At 42.3% G+C, this 18,902-nt stretch overlaps 1 protein-coding gene across 4 annotated transcripts in view; it reads left to right on the top strand.

The window, feature by feature from the left end:
- Window positions 1–17,990, top strand: part of LOC139175813 (SUN domain-containing protein 3-like) — a 91,237-nt gene extending 73,247 nt beyond the window's left edge. For 3 of the 4 annotated variants that reach the window (XM_070767110.1, XM_070767111.1, XM_070767109.1), the window contains exons 10-13: window positions 5,045–5,160; window positions 6,590–6,757; window positions 14,680–14,772; window positions 17,118–17,990. In XM_070767110.1, coding sequence (XP_070623211.1) covers window positions 5,045–5,160; window positions 6,590–6,757; window positions 14,680–14,772; window positions 17,118–17,234 — 494 coding nt within the window. In that variant the 3' untranslated portion in view covers window positions 17,235–17,990. The remainder of the gene's footprint in view (window positions 1–5,044; window positions 5,161–6,589; window positions 6,758–14,679; window positions 14,773–17,117) is intronic. The other variant, XM_070767112.1, reaches the window with a different exon arrangement.
- Window positions 17,991–18,902: the final 912 nt, after the last annotated feature.

Here is an 18,902-nt window from a genome sequence, read left to right as displayed (position 1 = left end):
ATGGAAAAGATTAGAGATATCGAGATTGAAACTAATAGTTGGGCAGACCATAATCCGTTAGTTATATATTGGAAAGGTAAGAGAAAAGTAAATAACTGGTCAATGAATAGAAACATATTACCTAATCCTGAATACAAAGAATGGATAGAGAAATAATTGGAGGCCTTTTTTTAAAATAAATAAAAATAATGACACTACCCGACAAAATATTTGGTATACAACAAAGGCATATATACGTGGGCTAACAATCTCTTATATGGCGAAAAAGAATAAAGAGAAGAAGTTGCAGTATTAAGAGTTAGAAGATGAATTGAAAAACTAGAAGTAGAAATGCAAAAAGATGAACATGATGATAAAGTTAAAAATCAGAGAGATGTACTAAAACACAAAGTAAGGTTGATAGAACAAGAATCAATGGTGGAACAAATAAAAAGAGCAAAACAAGAATACTTTGAACATGCAAATAAACCAGGAAGATGGTTGGCACATAACCTTAGGAAAGAGAGAGAAAACAAAATTATTAAAAAATTAATAGATAGTAAAGGTGTAATAAGACATAGAACAGATGAATAAAAAGGAAATAGCATTAGAATTTTACAGGAAACTATGGAAAAGAAGAAATAAAAGAAGATTTAATTTTTGATTATTTAAGTGCTATAGATTTACCGGCATTAATGGAAGTTCAACAACAAAAACTAAACAAACCTATTACAGAAATAGAATTACAACAATCTATTAAAAATCAGAAAAATAATAAAGCTACTGGTCCAGATGCGATACCAACAGAATTTTATAAGTTAGACATTGAAATACTTTTAAAAAACATGTGAGAAATATTTAATCAAATAATAGCAGATGGTAAAATACCAAAAACATGGACAGAAACTTTAATTAATACACAAAGTGGGAACTGAGAAGGGAAAAAAATGAAAATTACAGACCAATATCATTATTAAATGTAGATTATAAAATGTTTATATCAATATTTGCTACTAGGTTTTAAAACATTATAAATGGAATAATACATGAAGACCAGAACGGGTTTTTACCAGGTAGAAAAATTAAAAATAACTTAAGAACAATAATAAATACCTTAGAATATTATGAACAACATCCTGAAAAACAAATTTCACTTATATTTTTAGATGCTAAAAAAGAATTTGATAAGGTAGACTGGAACTTTATGAAAATACAATTAAATAAGATGAATGTAGGAACCAATTTTTAAAACATAATCGACGCTATATATTCTAACCAATCAGCTAGAATTATAAAAAACAATGAACAAACATGAAAATTAGAAATACAAAGAGGAGTGAGGCAAGGATGTCCAATATCACCATTATTATTTATTTTAACACTAGAAGTGTTATTAATAAAAATAAGAGCAGAAAAAGAAATAAAAGATTAAAAAAGAAATATATAAAGTCCAAGCCTTCGCGGATGATGTAGTCTTTATAATAGAGGATTCTTTAGCATCAATTCTAAAGTTAATAGATTTTATAGAAGAATACGGGAAAGTTGCAGGTCTGAAAATTAACTAGGAAAAGACACAGATACTAACAAAAAATATGACAGAGCTACAGACAAAATATCTTGAAAATTTAACAAACATGAAAGTTACAAAAAAGGTGAAATACCTGGGCATATTGATTACCTCCAAAGCTATATCTTTAAAAAATGATAATTATATAAAATTGTTAGGACAGATTAAAAAGGATTTGGAAATATGGAATAATTTCCAGTTATCCCTAATTGGAAGAATCTCCACAATTAAAATGAATATCCTCCCTAAAGTATTATTTATTTTCCAAGTTATTCCAATCAATCCTGGGCCAATTTTTTTTAAATAATTAAATAGAATCACAAAAAAATTCATATGGCAAGGTAAGAAACCAAGAATAAAACAAAATTCATTAGAAGACCGTAAAGAAAGAGGAGGCCTTGGCCTCCCCAATTGGAAGTTATATTATCAAGCCACCGCTCTAACATGGATAAAAGAATGGTTAACTCTTGAAACTCGAAGATTACTTAATCTAGAAGGCCATGATTTAATGTTAGGCTGGCATGCCTTTATATGGTATGAAAATTTTAAAACCCACTCATATTTTAAAAGTAATATTATTAGAAAAGCATTAATAGATGCTTGGAATGAAATAAGGAAAAATCATTTCTTAGTAATGCCAGAGTGGATTTCACCAATTGAAGCCATTTCACACCCAAATCTTTTAAAAGATGGTAAGATATGGAAATATGGAAATTTATGGGATAATCAATTAAAATTAAGAACTAAACAAGAACTGCAAGAGATAGGTGTTGATATAGATTGGTGTCAGTATGTACAGATTAATTCTAGATATCAAAAGGACGTTAGAACTTTTATCTTTAAAAAAGATAACAATATATTTGGGAAATTATTGATTCAAAATCAAGGGAAATTAATTGGGAAGCTATATAAATATTTAATAAATTACAAAACAATAGGCTGGATATTGAAAGATAATATGATTAGTTGGTGCAAAAATTTTGGAAAAGAAATAAATTTGGAAACATGGGAAAAGGTATGGATACATAATTGGAAAATAACAAAATCAATTTCTTATAAAGAAAACCAAATTAAGATGTTTTACAGATGGCAACCCGGATAAGATGGAGTGGCTGTGGGTTTTGCCTCCCAAGGACAACTCCATCTGTCCTTCCATTACCCTGGGGGGGAGGGAAGTATTGACCCCCCTCAGAGAGGGTCCACAACTGGGGCATCCTCCTCGATCCAAAGCTCACATTAGAGAAACATCTTTCAGCTGTGATGAGGGGGGGCACTTACCCAGGTTTGCCTGGTGCACCAGTTGTGGCCCTATCTGGATCGGGAGTCACTGCTCACAGTCACTCATGCCCTCATCACCTCGAGGCTCGACTACTGTAATGCTCTCTACATGGGGCTACCTTTGAAGAATGTTCGGAAACTTCAGATCGTGCAGAATGCAGCTGCAAGAGCAATCATGGGCTTCTCTAAATATGCCCATGTTACTCCAAAACTCCGCAGTCTGCATTGGTTGCCGATCAATTTCCGGTCACAATTCAAAGTGTTGGTTATGACCTATAAAGCCCTTCATAGCATCGGGCCAGAATATCTCCGGGATCGCCTTCTGCCGCACGAATCCCAGCGACCGGTTAGGTCCCACAGATTTGGCCTTCTCCGGGTCCCGTCGACTAAACAATGTCGTCTGGCGGGACCCAGGGGAAGAGCCTTCTCTGTGGTGGCTCTGACCCTCTGCAACCAGCTCCCCCCAGAGATTAGGATTGCCCCCACCCTCCTTGCCTTTTGGAAACTCCTTAAAACCCACTTCTGTCGTCAGGCATCGGGGAATTGAAACATCTCCCCCTTGCCCATGTAGTTTTTGTGTATGATTCGATTGTGTGCTTCTTTTTAATATATTGGGGCTCTTTTGGATTTTTTAACTTAAAACTGTAATTTAGATTGTGAAATATTAGATTTGTTACTATGTTTTTTTTACCATTGTTGTAAGCCGCCCTGAGTTTATGGAGAGGGGCGGCATATAAATCCAATAAATCTAATCTAATCTAAATAAATAAATAAATAAAAATAAAAATAAAATGACTTCCTTTCCCTTCCCTCCTCCATTGCATGATGGTTGTATACATCTTTGCTACTATTTCACCCCCAACTCTTTTCTTCACCCTGCATCGCTTCTTGCATCTCATCTATTTATGGAAAAAAGGAGCTTCAACTTCCTGTCCCCAACCTCCAAACAACACGGAAACTTCCAAGAAAAAATACAGATATTTAAAAGGAGCTCGGCATTTCACGAAATTCCAAGGATCAACTGTTTTAGATTCAATCCCACTCCCCAACCGCCTTGTCTCTCTTTTTCTCTCCTTTAAGTAATCTCTTCTGGTTTGCTTTTCAATTTTTAATTCATTGCAATGTTTACTGTCAAAACATACAATGGAAAAGAACGTATGGATGTGTGTGGTGCTCACGGCACAATGTTTTTTTTTAAAAAACACCCGAAACACTGGTACATCTACTTGCAAAAGCAGGAAGGCACAATTTTGTTGTGTAATATTGGGAGGGGGGGAGAGAAGCTCGGATGCCACCCAGACACTGCTGCCTCGCACTCCCATCCGGGCAGAGAGCCAGCCCCAAGCATTCTAGAACGCTCCCCTCCCAAACAGATGGAACGTTTGCAACAGAGGAAGGGGCAAGGCGAGGAGGAAATCAAGTTTGCAGCTGCAGCTGCCAGGCTTTGGTAACAGGAGAAAAATGCTGGCAAGCCCCAAAGCCAGCTGATTAAGCATTTGCTCCTCTCTCTCCCCCCACTCCACTGAGTCAGCCATCTTCAGCCATCTTTCTTTCCTTCCCCCAAAGAGGTAGAAATCATTCCATTATGTACCAACTGACCTATCACTTCTTGCAGTTCATAGGAGTCCCGGCAAATGGGCCAGGCAATGGCTTGAGATGCGGGAGCAGTAGCTGGGGGTGATACAGCAGCTGGCGCCATCGGAGGCTGCAGGATGCAGAAGTTGCCAGCAGCGGTGGCAGTGGCTTTCTTTTGGTGCCGTGGCTGCAGCAGCTTTCCCATGTTTTGGTGACTGCAGTGGAAGCTAGCCACCGCCGCTGCCATCAAGCCACGTGAGAAGCTGTAACGCCACTGCCGTCACGGACTACGCTGCTGACTACTACAAGAAGGATTGGTGGTGGCAGCTCTTTCTCAGGCAGAATCAGCTCTCTAATTCCACCCATTGTCGCCATTGCCACCATCGCCCAATGCCCATGAAACGTTTGGTGTATAAGATGCACCCAGTTTTTGACACACTTTTTTGAGGTAAAAAGGTGTGTCTTATACACTGAAAAATATGGTGTTTGCTAATTGTTTGTTGTACATAAACTGTAATAGATATTATATTTTCTGGATTCTATTTGCTCTTAAATGGCATTAGTCTTGTATGCCTGAATTTGTTTATATAATATTCTTTAAAATAAATAAATGATGAGATATTTAATTGTAATACATTGTTTTAGGTGCCAGTATTGTTCAGTCCAGAACCACTAGAAGCTACCACTATCTTGGCTGGACCTATTCCTGGAAGTCATTCATTATATTCCCTTTTGTGAAATCGCCAGATATAATTCTTCAGGTATAAATAAATATAAAGTATTTGGGGAGCAGTATTGGGCTGTAAGATGGAGAATAGATTCCTTGAGATTTTTCTAGCAATTGTGGCTAGAATCTTCAGAGGCAAAGTGATACATTATGCAAACCAAAGTTAATTGCTTGGGGTCAAGTCTTTATTTTATTTTTTAAATTTATTTGTTTTGTTAAGTATGTATTAGTGGTTTACAAAGATATAACAATATATATTTGTATACATGATACTAGTAAGAGGGAAACATTTGGACAGGGGACAGAAGGCACACTGGTGCACTTATGCACGCCCCCTGCTGACCTCTTAGGAATCGGGAGAGGTCAACAGTGGATAGTCTAAGGATAGACTGGGGTTTAAGTGATGATACTACAGAGTCTGGTAGTGAGTTCCATGCATCAACTACCTGGTTATTAAAGTCATATTTCCTGCAGTCGAGTTTAGAACGGTTTACTTTAAGTTTGTATCTGTTGTGTGCTTGTGTGTTGTGATTGAAGCTGAAGTAGTTGTTCACAGGAAGGATGTTGTAGCAGATGATTTTATGGGCTATGCTTAGGTCATATTTAAGGTGACATAGTTCTAAGCTTTCTAAACCTAGGATTGTAAGTCTAGTTGCGTAGGGTATTCTGTTGCGAGTGGAGGAGTAGAGGGCTCTTCCAGTAAAGTATCTCTGGACATTTTCTAGAATGTTTATGTCCAAAATGTGGTGTGGGTTCCAGACAGATGAGCTGTATTCAAGGATGGGTCTGGCAAAAGTTTTGTATGCTCTAGTAGTGTGAAGTTACAAGAGCAAAAGTTACATAGGATTAAATTAACAACCCTTCAAGCTTTTTTGGCGATGTTGCTACAGTGGGCTTTGGCACTTAAATCATTTGAGATGAATATTCCAAGATCTTTTATGGAGTGAGGTTTGTCTGTAAGGTCGTGTTTATTATTATAGCCACTTGTCTTGATTTCAGATTAGCTTTTAGTCATGCTGCTTTCTGATTGGTTCTTTGTGTCCCATCTTGATTGCCATCTTTGTAGTGCAAATTCTTGATTCTTCGTTTATGCTCGGCTACTTTATTTTTATAGCATGTGGTATGCATTCTAGTTGATTACAGTAGTTTGAACAGCTGAGTCTTGATTGGATTCTTGGAAGTTTCTGATTTGCCTGAACATTTGTTAGTTTCTTTCTTTAGTAGAAGTTTTTCAAAATGTTCCAAGTAACATTCAAAAAATATATTATATCACACAGAATAAATATCATTAATGAAACAGAATCTCAAACTATAGAAACCAAACTGAACAATTAAATCCTCGGAGAGGGGTGACATACAAATCTAATAAATTATTATTAATTATTATTATTTTTAATTGAGTTATAGCATTTAGACAGTAGAATGCTTAAATTATTCAGAATTTTCTCTGTATTTTCTTTAAGCCCAGTTACCACCCTGGAAACTGCTGGTCTTTTCCTGGAAATCAAGGTGAAACTCTTATAAGACTAGCTAAGGAAATTATTCCAACAGCTGTTACAATCCAACACATATCCAAGAAAATCTCCCCCACGGATGAGATCTCTAGTGCTCCTAAAGAGTTTGCTATTTATGTAAGCATCATGTTCTAATTTATTTACTAAATTTAAGTAAAAAGTAACTTGCAACTTGAATTCTTATGATTGTTATAGTTTAGGACTGCTATATAGATCAGATTGGTATCAACTAATAAGATGATTGTATTCGATCATTTCATTAAATTTTATTTTACATCCAAATACAGTGGAACCCCGACATACGAAATTAATTGGTTCCGGAAGGAGGCTCGTACGTCGAAAAGCTCGTATGTTGAAACATTGTTTCCCATAGGAAACAATGGAAAAGCGATTAATGCGTGCAAGCCCGAGGGCTGAGGGGAAAAGACGTCGGCTGAGAGGTGCCCGGTGCTTCCCGGCGAGGAGGAGGAGGAGCTGGAAGTTCGCCAGGAGTCAGCGGAGAAGCGGCGCGCCTGTTTTAAAAGATCGCAGCCAGCCTAGGGGGGCTTTCCAGCAACCCCCGAGCCCCCAACCCGGGTTCGGGGGTTGCTGGAAAGCCCCCCCAGACCGGCTGCGATCTTTTAAAACAGGCGCGCCGCTTCTCCGCTGACTCCTAAAGCGGGGAAGTTCGCCAGGAGTCAGCGGAGAAGCGGCGCACCTGTTTTAAAAGATCGCAGCCGGCCTGGGGGGGCTTTCCAGCAACCCCCGAGCCCCCAACCCGGGTTCGGGGGTTGCTGGAAAGCCCCCCCAGACCGGCTGCGATCTTTTAAAACAGGCGCGCCGCTTCTCCGCTGACTCCTAAAGCGGGGAAGTTCGCCAGGAGTCAGCGGAGAAGCGGCGCGCCTGTTTTAAAAGAAGGGGTTTTTTGCTTTCCCCCCCCCCCCGCCTCACGGGAGAGAGAGAGAGAGAGCAGCGCCCTGTCAGTTCCGAGCTGTGAGAGGGGCGCGGCGCGCTTTCCCGAAAGGGATGGAGAAAGCCCTCTCTCGCAGCCCCCTGGCTGGGAGCGCTTTCGCTGCGAGAGAGGGCTTTCTCCGTCCCTTTCGGGAAAGCGCGCCGCGCCCCTCTCGCAGCCCCCAAGAAGGGGTTTTTTGCTTTTTTTTTTCCCACCTCACGGGAGAGAGAGAGAGAGAGCAGCGCCCTGTCAGTTCCGAGCTGTGAGAGGGGCGCGGCGCGCTTTCCCAAAAGGGACGGAGGAAGCCCTCTCTCGCAGCCCCCTGGCTGGGAGCGCTTTCGCTGCGAGAGAGGGCTTTCTCCGTCCGTTTCGGGAAAGCGTTCAGATCCCCCCCACCCCCAGCAGAAGCCAAGGACCCGCAGAGTGGGGCGGCAGGGGAGGCGACCGCCTCTCCACTCACCAAGTGCCGGGATACGAGCTGAGAAGAGCCGGGCTGGTTTGCTTTCCTTCCTTCCCGCGCTGATGCAGAGCAAAGCGTCACGCCCCCCTGACGCTTTTGGTGGCAAAAGAGCCCAGCGTCGCTTCGGAAGCCGCCAAAAGCGTCAGGGGGGCGTGACGCTTTGCTCTGCATCAGCGCGGGAAGGAAGGAAAGCAAACCAGCCCAGTTCTTCTCAGCTCGTATCCCGGATTTGAGCTCGGGAGACGAACAAAAATGTCTCTCCCCTCCCAGCTCTTATCTCGAGTAGCTCGTAAGTAGAGCAACTCGTATGTCGGGGTTCCACTGTATGTTTTTAAATGTATCCCAATATATTTGATATACCATTTGATATACAATTGGGAATATGGCACACTTATTTTATTTTACACTTTATTATGTCATTAGACTATGAACAAACCAACAAACATGATTTTAGGGCTAAATATGCTATTTTTCAAATTAACCATCCTGATTTCACCAAAAAGGTAGTCCTCGAATTACTAATGTAATTAGTATTACATTAGTAATACTATGTCAATTATATTCATAACCTGAGGATTTGTAGGTGTGAATCGCGTAAGTTGGCCATGGTCACTTCCTACTTTCATCCATGCATTCGATAATCGAATACGCGGGTCATTAACTGCACATTTATTTCATGGTAGGGGAGGCCATGGGGGGTGGATAGTAATGAAACAGGCCAACTGCTTAAAACCACCCAAGGATTCCCCGACCCACTGAAATACCTCATGCTCCCCACCACCGTTCCCCGTAAGCTGTGCGTGTGAGCACTCACATGCTCCAAAATATCCCCTGCAGACCCTTTTCCTCAGGCGCGCACTCCCCATCCCACTGCCAGGGGGGGAGGCGTGGCCAGTAGAAGGGAGCCACGGCTGCCCCTGCCTCTCCATGGTGCCTCTGGCCCCCTCGCGCTCCTGGCCTCTCGGCCCTGTTGCCCGATCCGCCCCCTCTGCTCCTCCTCCGCCTCCTGCCTTGGACAAGACATGCAGCTTCTTCTCCTCGTCCTCATCCGCGCTCCTGGCAAGAGGGATGCAATTGGCCAGGATGGGGCAGCCCCACTCTTTGGGAGGGCGGGGCTGGAACAGAGGGGCAGCTGCAATGGGGCTGGCTCGGCAAAAGTGCTCCCAACAAAGGGGCTGTGAGAGGGTTTTCTCTGCACGCTTCAGGAATGCCCGCCCCACCCCTCTCACAGCCCCCTCGCTGGGAGAACTTTTGTCCAGAGCTTTCAGCAAGGGGGCTGCAGTAGAGGCAGGGTAGGCATTCCCGAAGCGCTCGGAGAAAGCGCTCTCGCAGCCCCCTCGCTGACAGAGAGAGATGGGGGGAGAGAGAAAGTAAGTGAGAAAGAGAGAGAGAGAGAAAGGGGGGAGAGAGAGTTAGCAAGAGAGAGAAGAGAAAGAAAGCAAGAGAAATAGAAAGAGTGAGAGAAAGAAAGCAATAGAGAGAGAAAGAAAACAACAGAGAGAGAGAGAAAGAGGGGGAAAGAGAGAAAGAGAGGAAGAGAGAAAGTGAGAAAAAGAGAGAGAGAGCAAGAGGGGGAGAGAGAAAGAGAGAGAAATGACTCTTGATTTAAAGCATATGGTAAAAAGCACACAAATAATAACATAGAAAAAAACCCCATCCTTGTATGTGTGTGTGTGTGAACTCTTGAACCATTTCCAATAGCTCACCTGTTATTGGAAATATTCAAGAGTTCACACATACACACAGACACACACACAGAGAGACACACACACACAAAGGGGGAGGAGACAGGGATGGAAAAAGAGGAGAAGATAGTAATAATAATAGATTTTGGTTTTGTTTTATTAATTTCTTTTAATTAAAAAAGGGAAATTATTTATTTATTTATTTATCTATCTATCTATCTATCTATCTATCTATCTATCTATCTATCTATCTATCTATCTATCTATCTATCTATACTTCTATGCCGCCCAGTCCCAAAGGGACTGCCGCTTAGACACTACACTTTTCTGCCCACACCGAAAAAAAATTAGAGGGAACATTGCTCCCCACAATTGCTTCCCGCCTCCATGCCGGGTCACTTACCTTGTAAAGATCTAGCAAGTTGTTTCTTTTCCAGCCTTTCTTTCTCCAGCTCCACTCTACTGGCAAATGCTTTTTTCAGAGGATTGCTGAAGCTTACAAAGGATGCAGTCATCCTGCAGGCTTTGGCAAGGAAATGGAAAACAGAGGGAAGGCTTGAAGGACCGAAGCCTTCCCTGTTCCCTCCATTTGCAAAGCCTTTTGCTGCATATCTTGTCCAGCCTCAATTTGCAGAGAACAACAGCCTAAACTAGTGTGAGATTTCACACGATCAGTAGCATGAGATTTCACGCTACTGATCTTACATGATCTCACAGTACTTTATGCCTCTGTTCTCTGCAAATGCACCCAAGACCTGAAACAATGAAGCAGACAAAGAAACCATGGCAGAGAGGAGATATTTGCAAGGTAAGTGAATCTCCACAGCCAGAATGCCTATGAAGACCATGGCTTGAGATGGGGGATAGGCAGGGTGAATGCTGCAGCATCTCTGCCATTGTTCATAAGTGTGAATGACAGCATGGTGTTGAAACATTTGTAACTTGTAACGCCCTGAGTCTATGGACAGGGGCGGCATACAAATCTAATAAATAAAACTTTGGGAGTGGGTTATAAATACTGAGGAGAGGTTGTAACTTTGAATGGTTAATAAGTTACCTATCATAACCTGGGGATTACTGTACTGTGATTAGCTGAAAAATTTCTGAATATTTTGTTATAATTACAGAGGTTGTTTGCTTGTGATTATTGGATTCATACAAGATACTAAACTATAGCTCATATTTTACAAATGGCAGTGGCAAACCCACATTATGATTCACAGACTAAACCAGCAAATACAAAAGCACATTTTGCAGTAATTTTCTTCACAACCATAGACACAAGCATAGGGCTGGAAGATTCCAGGTTGAATCTCCCTCTAATGAGTTTCCATCCATTGCTTCTTGTCCAATCCTCAGGGACTGTTCTATCCCGGACTTTTTAGATTAACACAAACAGCTCAAACCCACCATTTAAGGTTTGAATTACACTCTTTATTTGAAAAAGCAACAATAGGAGCAGAATTCAGTCTTAAAAGTTCTGGGAATATTGTCCCTTGCTGCAAAGTTATCATATAAGCTGCAGAGAAAGATGCCAGTTTCAGAGCCTCCGACATTCCAGCAAGATAAGAAAGATTATGTTTAATAGAGTAATAAAAATCAGCTCACCACATTTTGACAGGCATGCAGCTTCTAGCAAAGAACTTTTGCAAAGCAGGGATCAGGTTTTTAAGGGGGCTTTCTCTAGAGCTCCAGATCTAACACAGTATCCATGACAGCAATGTTGACACTCAGAATTTCTGCACAGAATTTTCCAAAATCCTTATCTTGTATATCTGCTGAGAGTGGCCAGCAAACTCCATAGAGTTAAAGCTACCAATTACTTCCTTTTGCCATATAGTTTTGCTGTCTGCTTTGTAACCTCCTGAATCTAGCATTTAAGAGTGGTTCATCCACTCTAATATCTTCTTCATCCTCTGACTGGGACCAATCCCCCATTGAGATATCTGCCAGCCCTGGTAATTCCTCGGGTTCATCCAGGTCTATTTCTCCCTCACTCTCACTCTCTGCATAAGCTGGCCCAGAGTATCCAGAGGGGCCTGGCTCATCCTCCTCAGAATCTGCCATTACCAGAGGTGTACAAGGAGCGCTCACAACAGGTATTATGAAATATACATAGATTCCCTCTTGCTGAAGTATAATCCTTTAAAAGCTTGTGTTCCTTCATCCTTATATTTGGTCATGCTGATGGATGATATCTGGTGAGCCTGGAATAGAAGTAATTTCTCTGTCTTCATGCTTCCTGACCGCTCAGAAGCTTTCAATACCATTGACCATGGTATTCTTCTGTGGCAACTAGGGGAGTTGGGAGTGGGAGGCACTATTTTACAGTGATTCTCCTCCTACCGTGTTTCCCCGATAGTAAGACCCCCCCGATTGTAAGACATATGGGGGGTTTCATGGGGGTTGGCTAATATAAGCCATACCCCGAAAGTAAGACATATGTCTTACTTTCGGGGAAACACGGTACTAAAAGCGAGGGAGCTGCGCGCCCAGGAGAGTCTCCCTTTCGCAGCCTGGTGCCAGCTGGCGGTGGCGCGCTGCGCCCAGAGCTTGGGCCACCTGGCGGGCGAGGAGGCGGCCCTGGCCGAAGCGGCGCGGCTCTGGCTGCGGCACAAGTGGAAGCATCGGCGCCGAGGACAAGTCCAGCTTCAAGCCTTACGGAGGGAGCTCGGGCGGTGGCGAGAAGACGGGATTCCGGGTGCTGACCGCCACCCGCCCGCCGTTCACGCCAAGGACAGGCAGCCCCAGTTCCAGCGCCTCGGCCTGCTCGCCCGGCCTCTTGCCCGGCGGGGAGAGCAAAGGCGGCAGCGGGAGTAGCGGAGGCGAGGCGGAGAAGAAAGAAGCGGCGGATAGCTGGCGAGGCACCGGCTAGAGGGCTGGACCCCGCCGCTCCCGCCGCCGGCTTTGCTGAGGTCGAGCGCCACGCCCGGCGGCAGGAACTGCGGGGGGTAGCCGGCGTACGCTCCGGCTAACGAGCCCGGGTAGCTCATGCTGGCCGGCGGCGGCCACGGGAAAACGGTCTGGCCCGGCTTGTAAGGGGAGACGGGCGCCACCAAGCCGGCAGAGCCCCGCCTTGGAGCCCTCGTGGCTTTGGCTCAGCTCGGTGGAGAGGCCGCTGGAAGAAGCCAAGCGGCAAGGGCACATCCGACGGCGCGTCCCGCTTGGCTTCTTCCAGCGGCCTCTCCGCTGACCTGAGCCAAAGCCACGAGGGCTCCAAGGCGGGGCTCTGCCGGCTTGGTGGCGCACGTCTCCCCTTACAAGCCGGGCCAGACCATTTTCCCGCTACCGCCGGCGGCCAGCATGAGCTACCCGGGCTCGTTAGCCGGAGCGTCGTCAGCTATCCGCCGCTTCTTTCTCCTCCGCCTCGCCTCCGCTACTCCCGCCGCCGCCTTTGCTCTCCCCGCCGGGCAAGAGGCCGGGCGAGCAGGCCGAGGCGCTGGAACTGGGGCTGCCTGTCCTTGGCGTGAACGGCGGGCGGGTGGCGCTCAGCACCCGGAATCCCGTCTTCTTGCCACCGCCCGAGCTCCCTCCGTAAGGCTTGAAGCTGGACTTGTCCTCGGCGACGCTGGAGAGCTTGGAAGAAGGCGACGGGTCCGGGTTGCCGATCAGGAGCAGCCCGAAGACGAGCCGGCCCCGGTGCCCAGGACAATATAACACATACCCCGAAAGTAAGACATATGGGGGCTTTTGGGGATAAAAAGAAAGTAAGACACTGCCTTACTTTCGGGGAAACACGGTATCTCCCCGGTCGGTCGGAGTCAGTGTTGGTGGGAGGACAGAGGTTGACCCCCAGGCTCCTCCTTTGCGGGATACCGCAGGATTCAGTTCTTTCTCCTGTCCTATTTAACATCTACATAAAACCACTGGGTGAGATCATTTGTTGGCATGGGATGAGGTACTAGCAATATGCTGATGATACCCAGCTATACATCTCTATGACAGTTCAATGAAGCAGTGGATGTGATGTGCCGGTGCCTGGAAGCTGTGAGAGTCTGGATAGGAGTTAACAGGCTCAAACTTAATCCTGACAAGACAGAGTAGCTGTGGGTACTGCCCCCGAAGGACCACACCAACTGTCCATCCTTGGTTCTGGGGGGGGGGGGGAATCATTAAGTGTTGTACCACATGATTCTTGACAAATGTATCTTTTTCTTTTATGTACGCTGAGAGCATATGCACCAAGACAAATTCATTGTGTGTCCAATCACACTTGGCCAATAAAATTCTATTCTATTCAATTTGGGTGTCTTCCTAGATTCTTGGCTTGGATCTTATATTCATGGGTGAATGGCACAAAATATAATGAAATAGTCCATTGGTCACTGAAGAAACACTTTGTAAGTGTGCATATGTCTCTGTATGTATAGAAACATAAATACATAAACTGTACTCCAGTGCATTTCAGACCAAATTGGTCTTTCAAAGGCACCATATAATTGCTCAGCCTATACTGGCATTTTTCAGGATGAAAGAACGATGTATGTTGTTGAAATATGTAAACTAAAAATAATAAATTTTTGCTTCATATTTCTGAGTATTGTTGATGATAAATGTACATATTCACATTTCTGAGTATTGTTGATGATAAATGTACAGGTAAATAATTGTTTTTTTAATTAAGATATCAGTGGGCCATTAATAGCCAGTAAACAATGAACTGTCTCATATTAGTAACTTAAAAATACTTGTCCATAATTTGATTACCTACTTATTATTTATTTATTTATTTATTTATTATTTGGATTTGTATGCCGCCCCTCTCCGAAAACTCGGGGCGGCTCACAACAAGTGAAAAGACTTATTTAAGATTTGATTCCAAAATACATAAAATCTTTGTCTTCTATTATGGAATGCTGTATGATGTCATGATTGTTTGAGTTCTTTGGGATTGGGCGGCATAGAAGTTAAATTAAATAAATGAATAAATGAATTGTTGGTAATTAATCCTTTCTTTCCAAAGGGACTAAAAGCAGAAGAAGAGAAACAAGGAACTTTCTTGGGTCAGTTTACATATGATGTGGAAGGATTCTTAATTCAAACATTCCAACTGAAAGTATGTAAAAGATGCTGGAAAACTTCCACATAATTTTAATAAACATTGCTGTTGACAAAGGGAACAGTTATAGGAATCCATATAGTTAACGTAGCATATTTTTCAGAGTATAAGACGCACCCTATTCTTCCCTAAAAGAGGCTGAAAATGTGAGTGAGTCTTATACTCTTATTCTCAAAGCTTTTTTTCAGCCCTAATTAGGTGCTCCCCAGCTCTTGCAGGCTCTTCCATTGTTACTCTCTGCGAAGAATATTTTCCAAGCCCTAGGTCTTTGCAGGCTTTTTTCATTGCTCTACTTGCTCCATATTTCTTTCCAGTCCTAACCAGGTGCTAACAATGTTTCCATCTCTTACCAGTTTGCAAGCTCTTTCAATGTTACTCTCTGTGAAGAATGTTTTCTAAGCCCTGTCTGCAAAGACTTTTTTAAATTGCTCTACTTCTTGTTGCTTGTATCCTTAAGATTTTTATTAATATTGATTGTTTCTTCATTATTTGACCCCTATGACAATCATTGTGTTGTACCTCATGATTCTTGACAAATGTATCTTTTCTTTTATGTACACTGAGAGCATATGCATCAAAGACAAATTCCTCTTGTGTGCAATTACACTTGACCAATAAAGAATTCTATTCTATTCTATGCTATTCTATTCCATTCCATTCCACACCATTCCATTCTGGGGTAGGCAAAGTTGGCTCTTCTATGACATGTGGAACTTCAACTCCCAGAATTCCTGAGCTAACATCAATTCTGGGAGTTGAAGTGCACAAGTCATAGAAAAGCCAATTTTGCTTACCCCTGCTATACCTGCTCTGAATGTTTCTTTCCAGCCCTAATCAGGTGCTTACAATATTCCCAGCTCTTACCGGCTTGCAAGCACTTTCATTGTTACTCTCTCTGAATAAGTTTTTTTTTAAAAGCTCTAACCAGGGGATAAAATAATGTGCTGAAGCCGACCAGACTAAGGATGCTAGCCAGATGAATATCTGGTAGGCAGATTTTTTTTCCATTATTTTCCTCCTCAAAAACTAAGGTGTGTCTTATACTCCGAAAAATACAGTAAGTATATAATCATCATGATTTTCCGTAAGACAAAAAGGAAAAGGATAGGATCTCGGGTTAATTCCTTTTGACATTAAATTCCAATCTAGTGCTAAACGAATGAACAGTAAGATATCTATGTGAAAATGCCAGTTTTTTGCATTTTCCTCTTCTGCCTGGACAGAAGGAATTATTAGAACTTTACTTTGGCAGATTTTTATTTATTGGCAAATGATTTATGACTTGGTTCTTAGCTTCAAGATCATCCTTCTCATGGAATCAACTCATTTAGTGCATGTCATCATTAGTATCCCCCATTTGTTTTTAAAAAACCTGCATTTGGAGAGATTAGGGGCAAGGATTTGCAGACACGTTTTGTTGTAGTCCCTGGATTACAGAACAGCTGTATCTTAAAGTCAGAACAGTAGCCACACTCACATTCTTTTGAAAATTAATCTAAACAAAGATTTTCTAAACTGAAAGACAATGCAGGGGACGAGTGCACATTCTCTGGATTTATTATTATTGTTTTGGTCTAATGTCTTATTTTATCACAGAAAAGACTCAATTTTACAACCTTTTTTGCAGCAGCCGTTAAGCAAATACCATGTTTATTAAACACCATGGTTAGGTGAACCCATTGTTAGCTACAGTTTTTGCCAGAAACCAGATGTAAATGCCAGTTTTTTGTAAAAATGTAAAATGATAGCAGGAAGCTGCAACAGCTATAAATGCAGGCCAATTTCTCAGTTCCCAAAATGCTGTCAGATGATCATGGGATGTCAGCTGTTGGAACTCCAGGACTGGGTCATAAATACCTTAATTTTGAATGATTGCAAAGCGATCAGTTTTATGTTGAGGGCTATATACATAGGAATGTATATAGATTACAATGATATAGAAATAATTCAAATAAATAAATATTGTTTTAATTCAGAGCATGAACTGTTAATTTAAAATTAGAATCTGTAAAATAAATAAAAGAAAGAATCTTAGCTTTTATGTGCTGTGTGCATTTTGCTTATTCTGGTGATTTTTTATAGTTTATTAAATCAGCTACATTAAAACAAGAATCTTTTAAAATAAAGTCATGACTCGTATTTCTTCCAAATATATGGAAGGAGAATGAGGAGGGGAGTGCTTGAGGCAAGTTGTGAATGCAGGACAATCATTAATGTACACATATCCTATTTTTAAGTTAGTGGTTCAGCGTACAGTAGACATATTTAAAGAAAAATATATTACTTGTAATTACTTTTAATCACAATAATTAAACAATTTAAAAAATCTCTCTCTTTTTCAGAATGAGTCTCCTGAATTGATAAAATATATAAAGCTGAAAGTGATAAGCAGCTGGGGCCATCCTAAGTATACGTGCATATATCGGCTTAGAGTGCATGGAAATCCAAGTGCAACTTAGAATTCTGTAGCATGCTAATAAAGGATGAAGTGATAGCAGCCCAGTGACAAATTATTATAATTTTTCCAAGCTTCTCATCCTAAACAAAATGAAGAAATGCATTCTAGGAAGCTAATCTATTATTTTAGTACATTATAGTATAGCACACACTGTTTAGCATATTATGTACAGTGTTTTGTAATAGTATTTCTGTTTCTGTTATGAAATTTAGGTAGTCCTTGATCTTATATTTTCTATTGCTAGCAAGATGTTCGTTAAATGTTGTCTTATTTTACAACCTTTCTTGTTACAAATTATTGTAATTTTTCCAAGCTTCTCATTCGAAACAAAATGAAGAAATGCATTCTAGGAAGCTAATCTATTATTTTAGTACATTATAGTATAGCATACACTGTTTAGCATATTATGTACAGTGTTTTGTAATAGTATTTCTGTTTCTGTTATGAAATTTAGGTAGTCCTTGATCTTATATTTTCTATTGCTAGCAAGATGTTCGTTAAATGTTATCTTATTTTACAACCTTTCTTGTTACAAATTATTGTAATTTTTCCAAGCTTCTCATTCGAAACAAAATGAAGAAATGCATTCTAGGAAGCTAATCTATTATTTTAGTACATTATAGTATAGCATACACTGTTTAGCATATTATGTGCAGTGTTTTGTAATAGTATTTCTGTTTCTGTTATGAAATATAGGTAGTCCTTGATCTTATATTTTCTAATGCTAGCAAGATGTTCATTAAATGTTGTCTTATTTTACAACCTTTCTTGTTACAAATTATTGTAATTTTTCCAAGCTTCTCATTCTAAACAAAATGAAGAAATGCATTCTAGGAAGCTAATACAGTGGTACCTCATGATACGAACCCCTCGTCTTATGAACAACCCGAGATACGAACCCGGGGTTCAGAAAATTTTTGCCTCTTCTTACGAACTTTTTTCGCCTTACGAACCCGCCGCCGCCGATCAATTTTTGTGATCTGCGGCTCTCTCAGCACGTCGGGAGGCTCCAACTGAGGTGGGGAATCCCAATAGGGAATTCCAGGGGCGGAGCTTTGACGTCACAGAGACATCCTTCCTGGCCAGCCAAAACATGGACTCCAGGAAGGAGGTCTCCGTGACGTCAAAGGTGTTGGAGGGGAGAGAGAACCGCGTGTCAGAGGAGCTCTCCGCAGCCGCCCCATCTGGCTGCCACTTTCCCCTCTTGCCGTTCGCTTCCTCCGCTTGGAAGTGAGACGAGGAAGCATCGGGCGAGGGGATTTCCCCCATCCCGCTGTCAAAATGTGTCCATGGGAGACTCAGCCATCCATCGGCCACAGCCCCCTCCTGCCAGAAGCCCGCAAAGAGCCAAAGCTGGATGTGGAGAAAAGTGAAACTTTCACCCCCTGGATGGACCAGAGAGCCCACCCGCCCGCCCTGCCGATTGCCCTCCCTCCCTCCGCCAACAGCGCCTGTCCCACCCTCTCCAAGAGCTGCACCGAGGCCGTCTAGGAGCCACTGCGTCCAGGAGGGTTCCCCTCACTAGCCTCCTCTAGATCTGCCGTTCAAGGCTTTGGTAACTTTGGAGGATCCCTGCCCAGCACACACGCTCTCTCCCGGCGCAACTTGCCCAGAGGATTTTTTTCCACCTCTCACGATCCCTCCAATGCCCCAACCTGAACTTTAGCTT

The sequence above is a fragment of the Erythrolamprus reginae genome, chromosome Z (genome assembly GCF_031021105.1).
Source record: "Erythrolamprus reginae isolate rEryReg1 chromosome Z, rEryReg1.hap1, whole genome shotgun sequence".
NCBI classification, from domain to species: Eukaryota; Metazoa; Chordata; class Lepidosauria; order Squamata; family Dipsadidae; genus Erythrolamprus; species Erythrolamprus reginae.
Note: the sequence above shows the minus strand (reverse complement) of the source record. Positions and strands in the feature narration are given on the sequence as shown.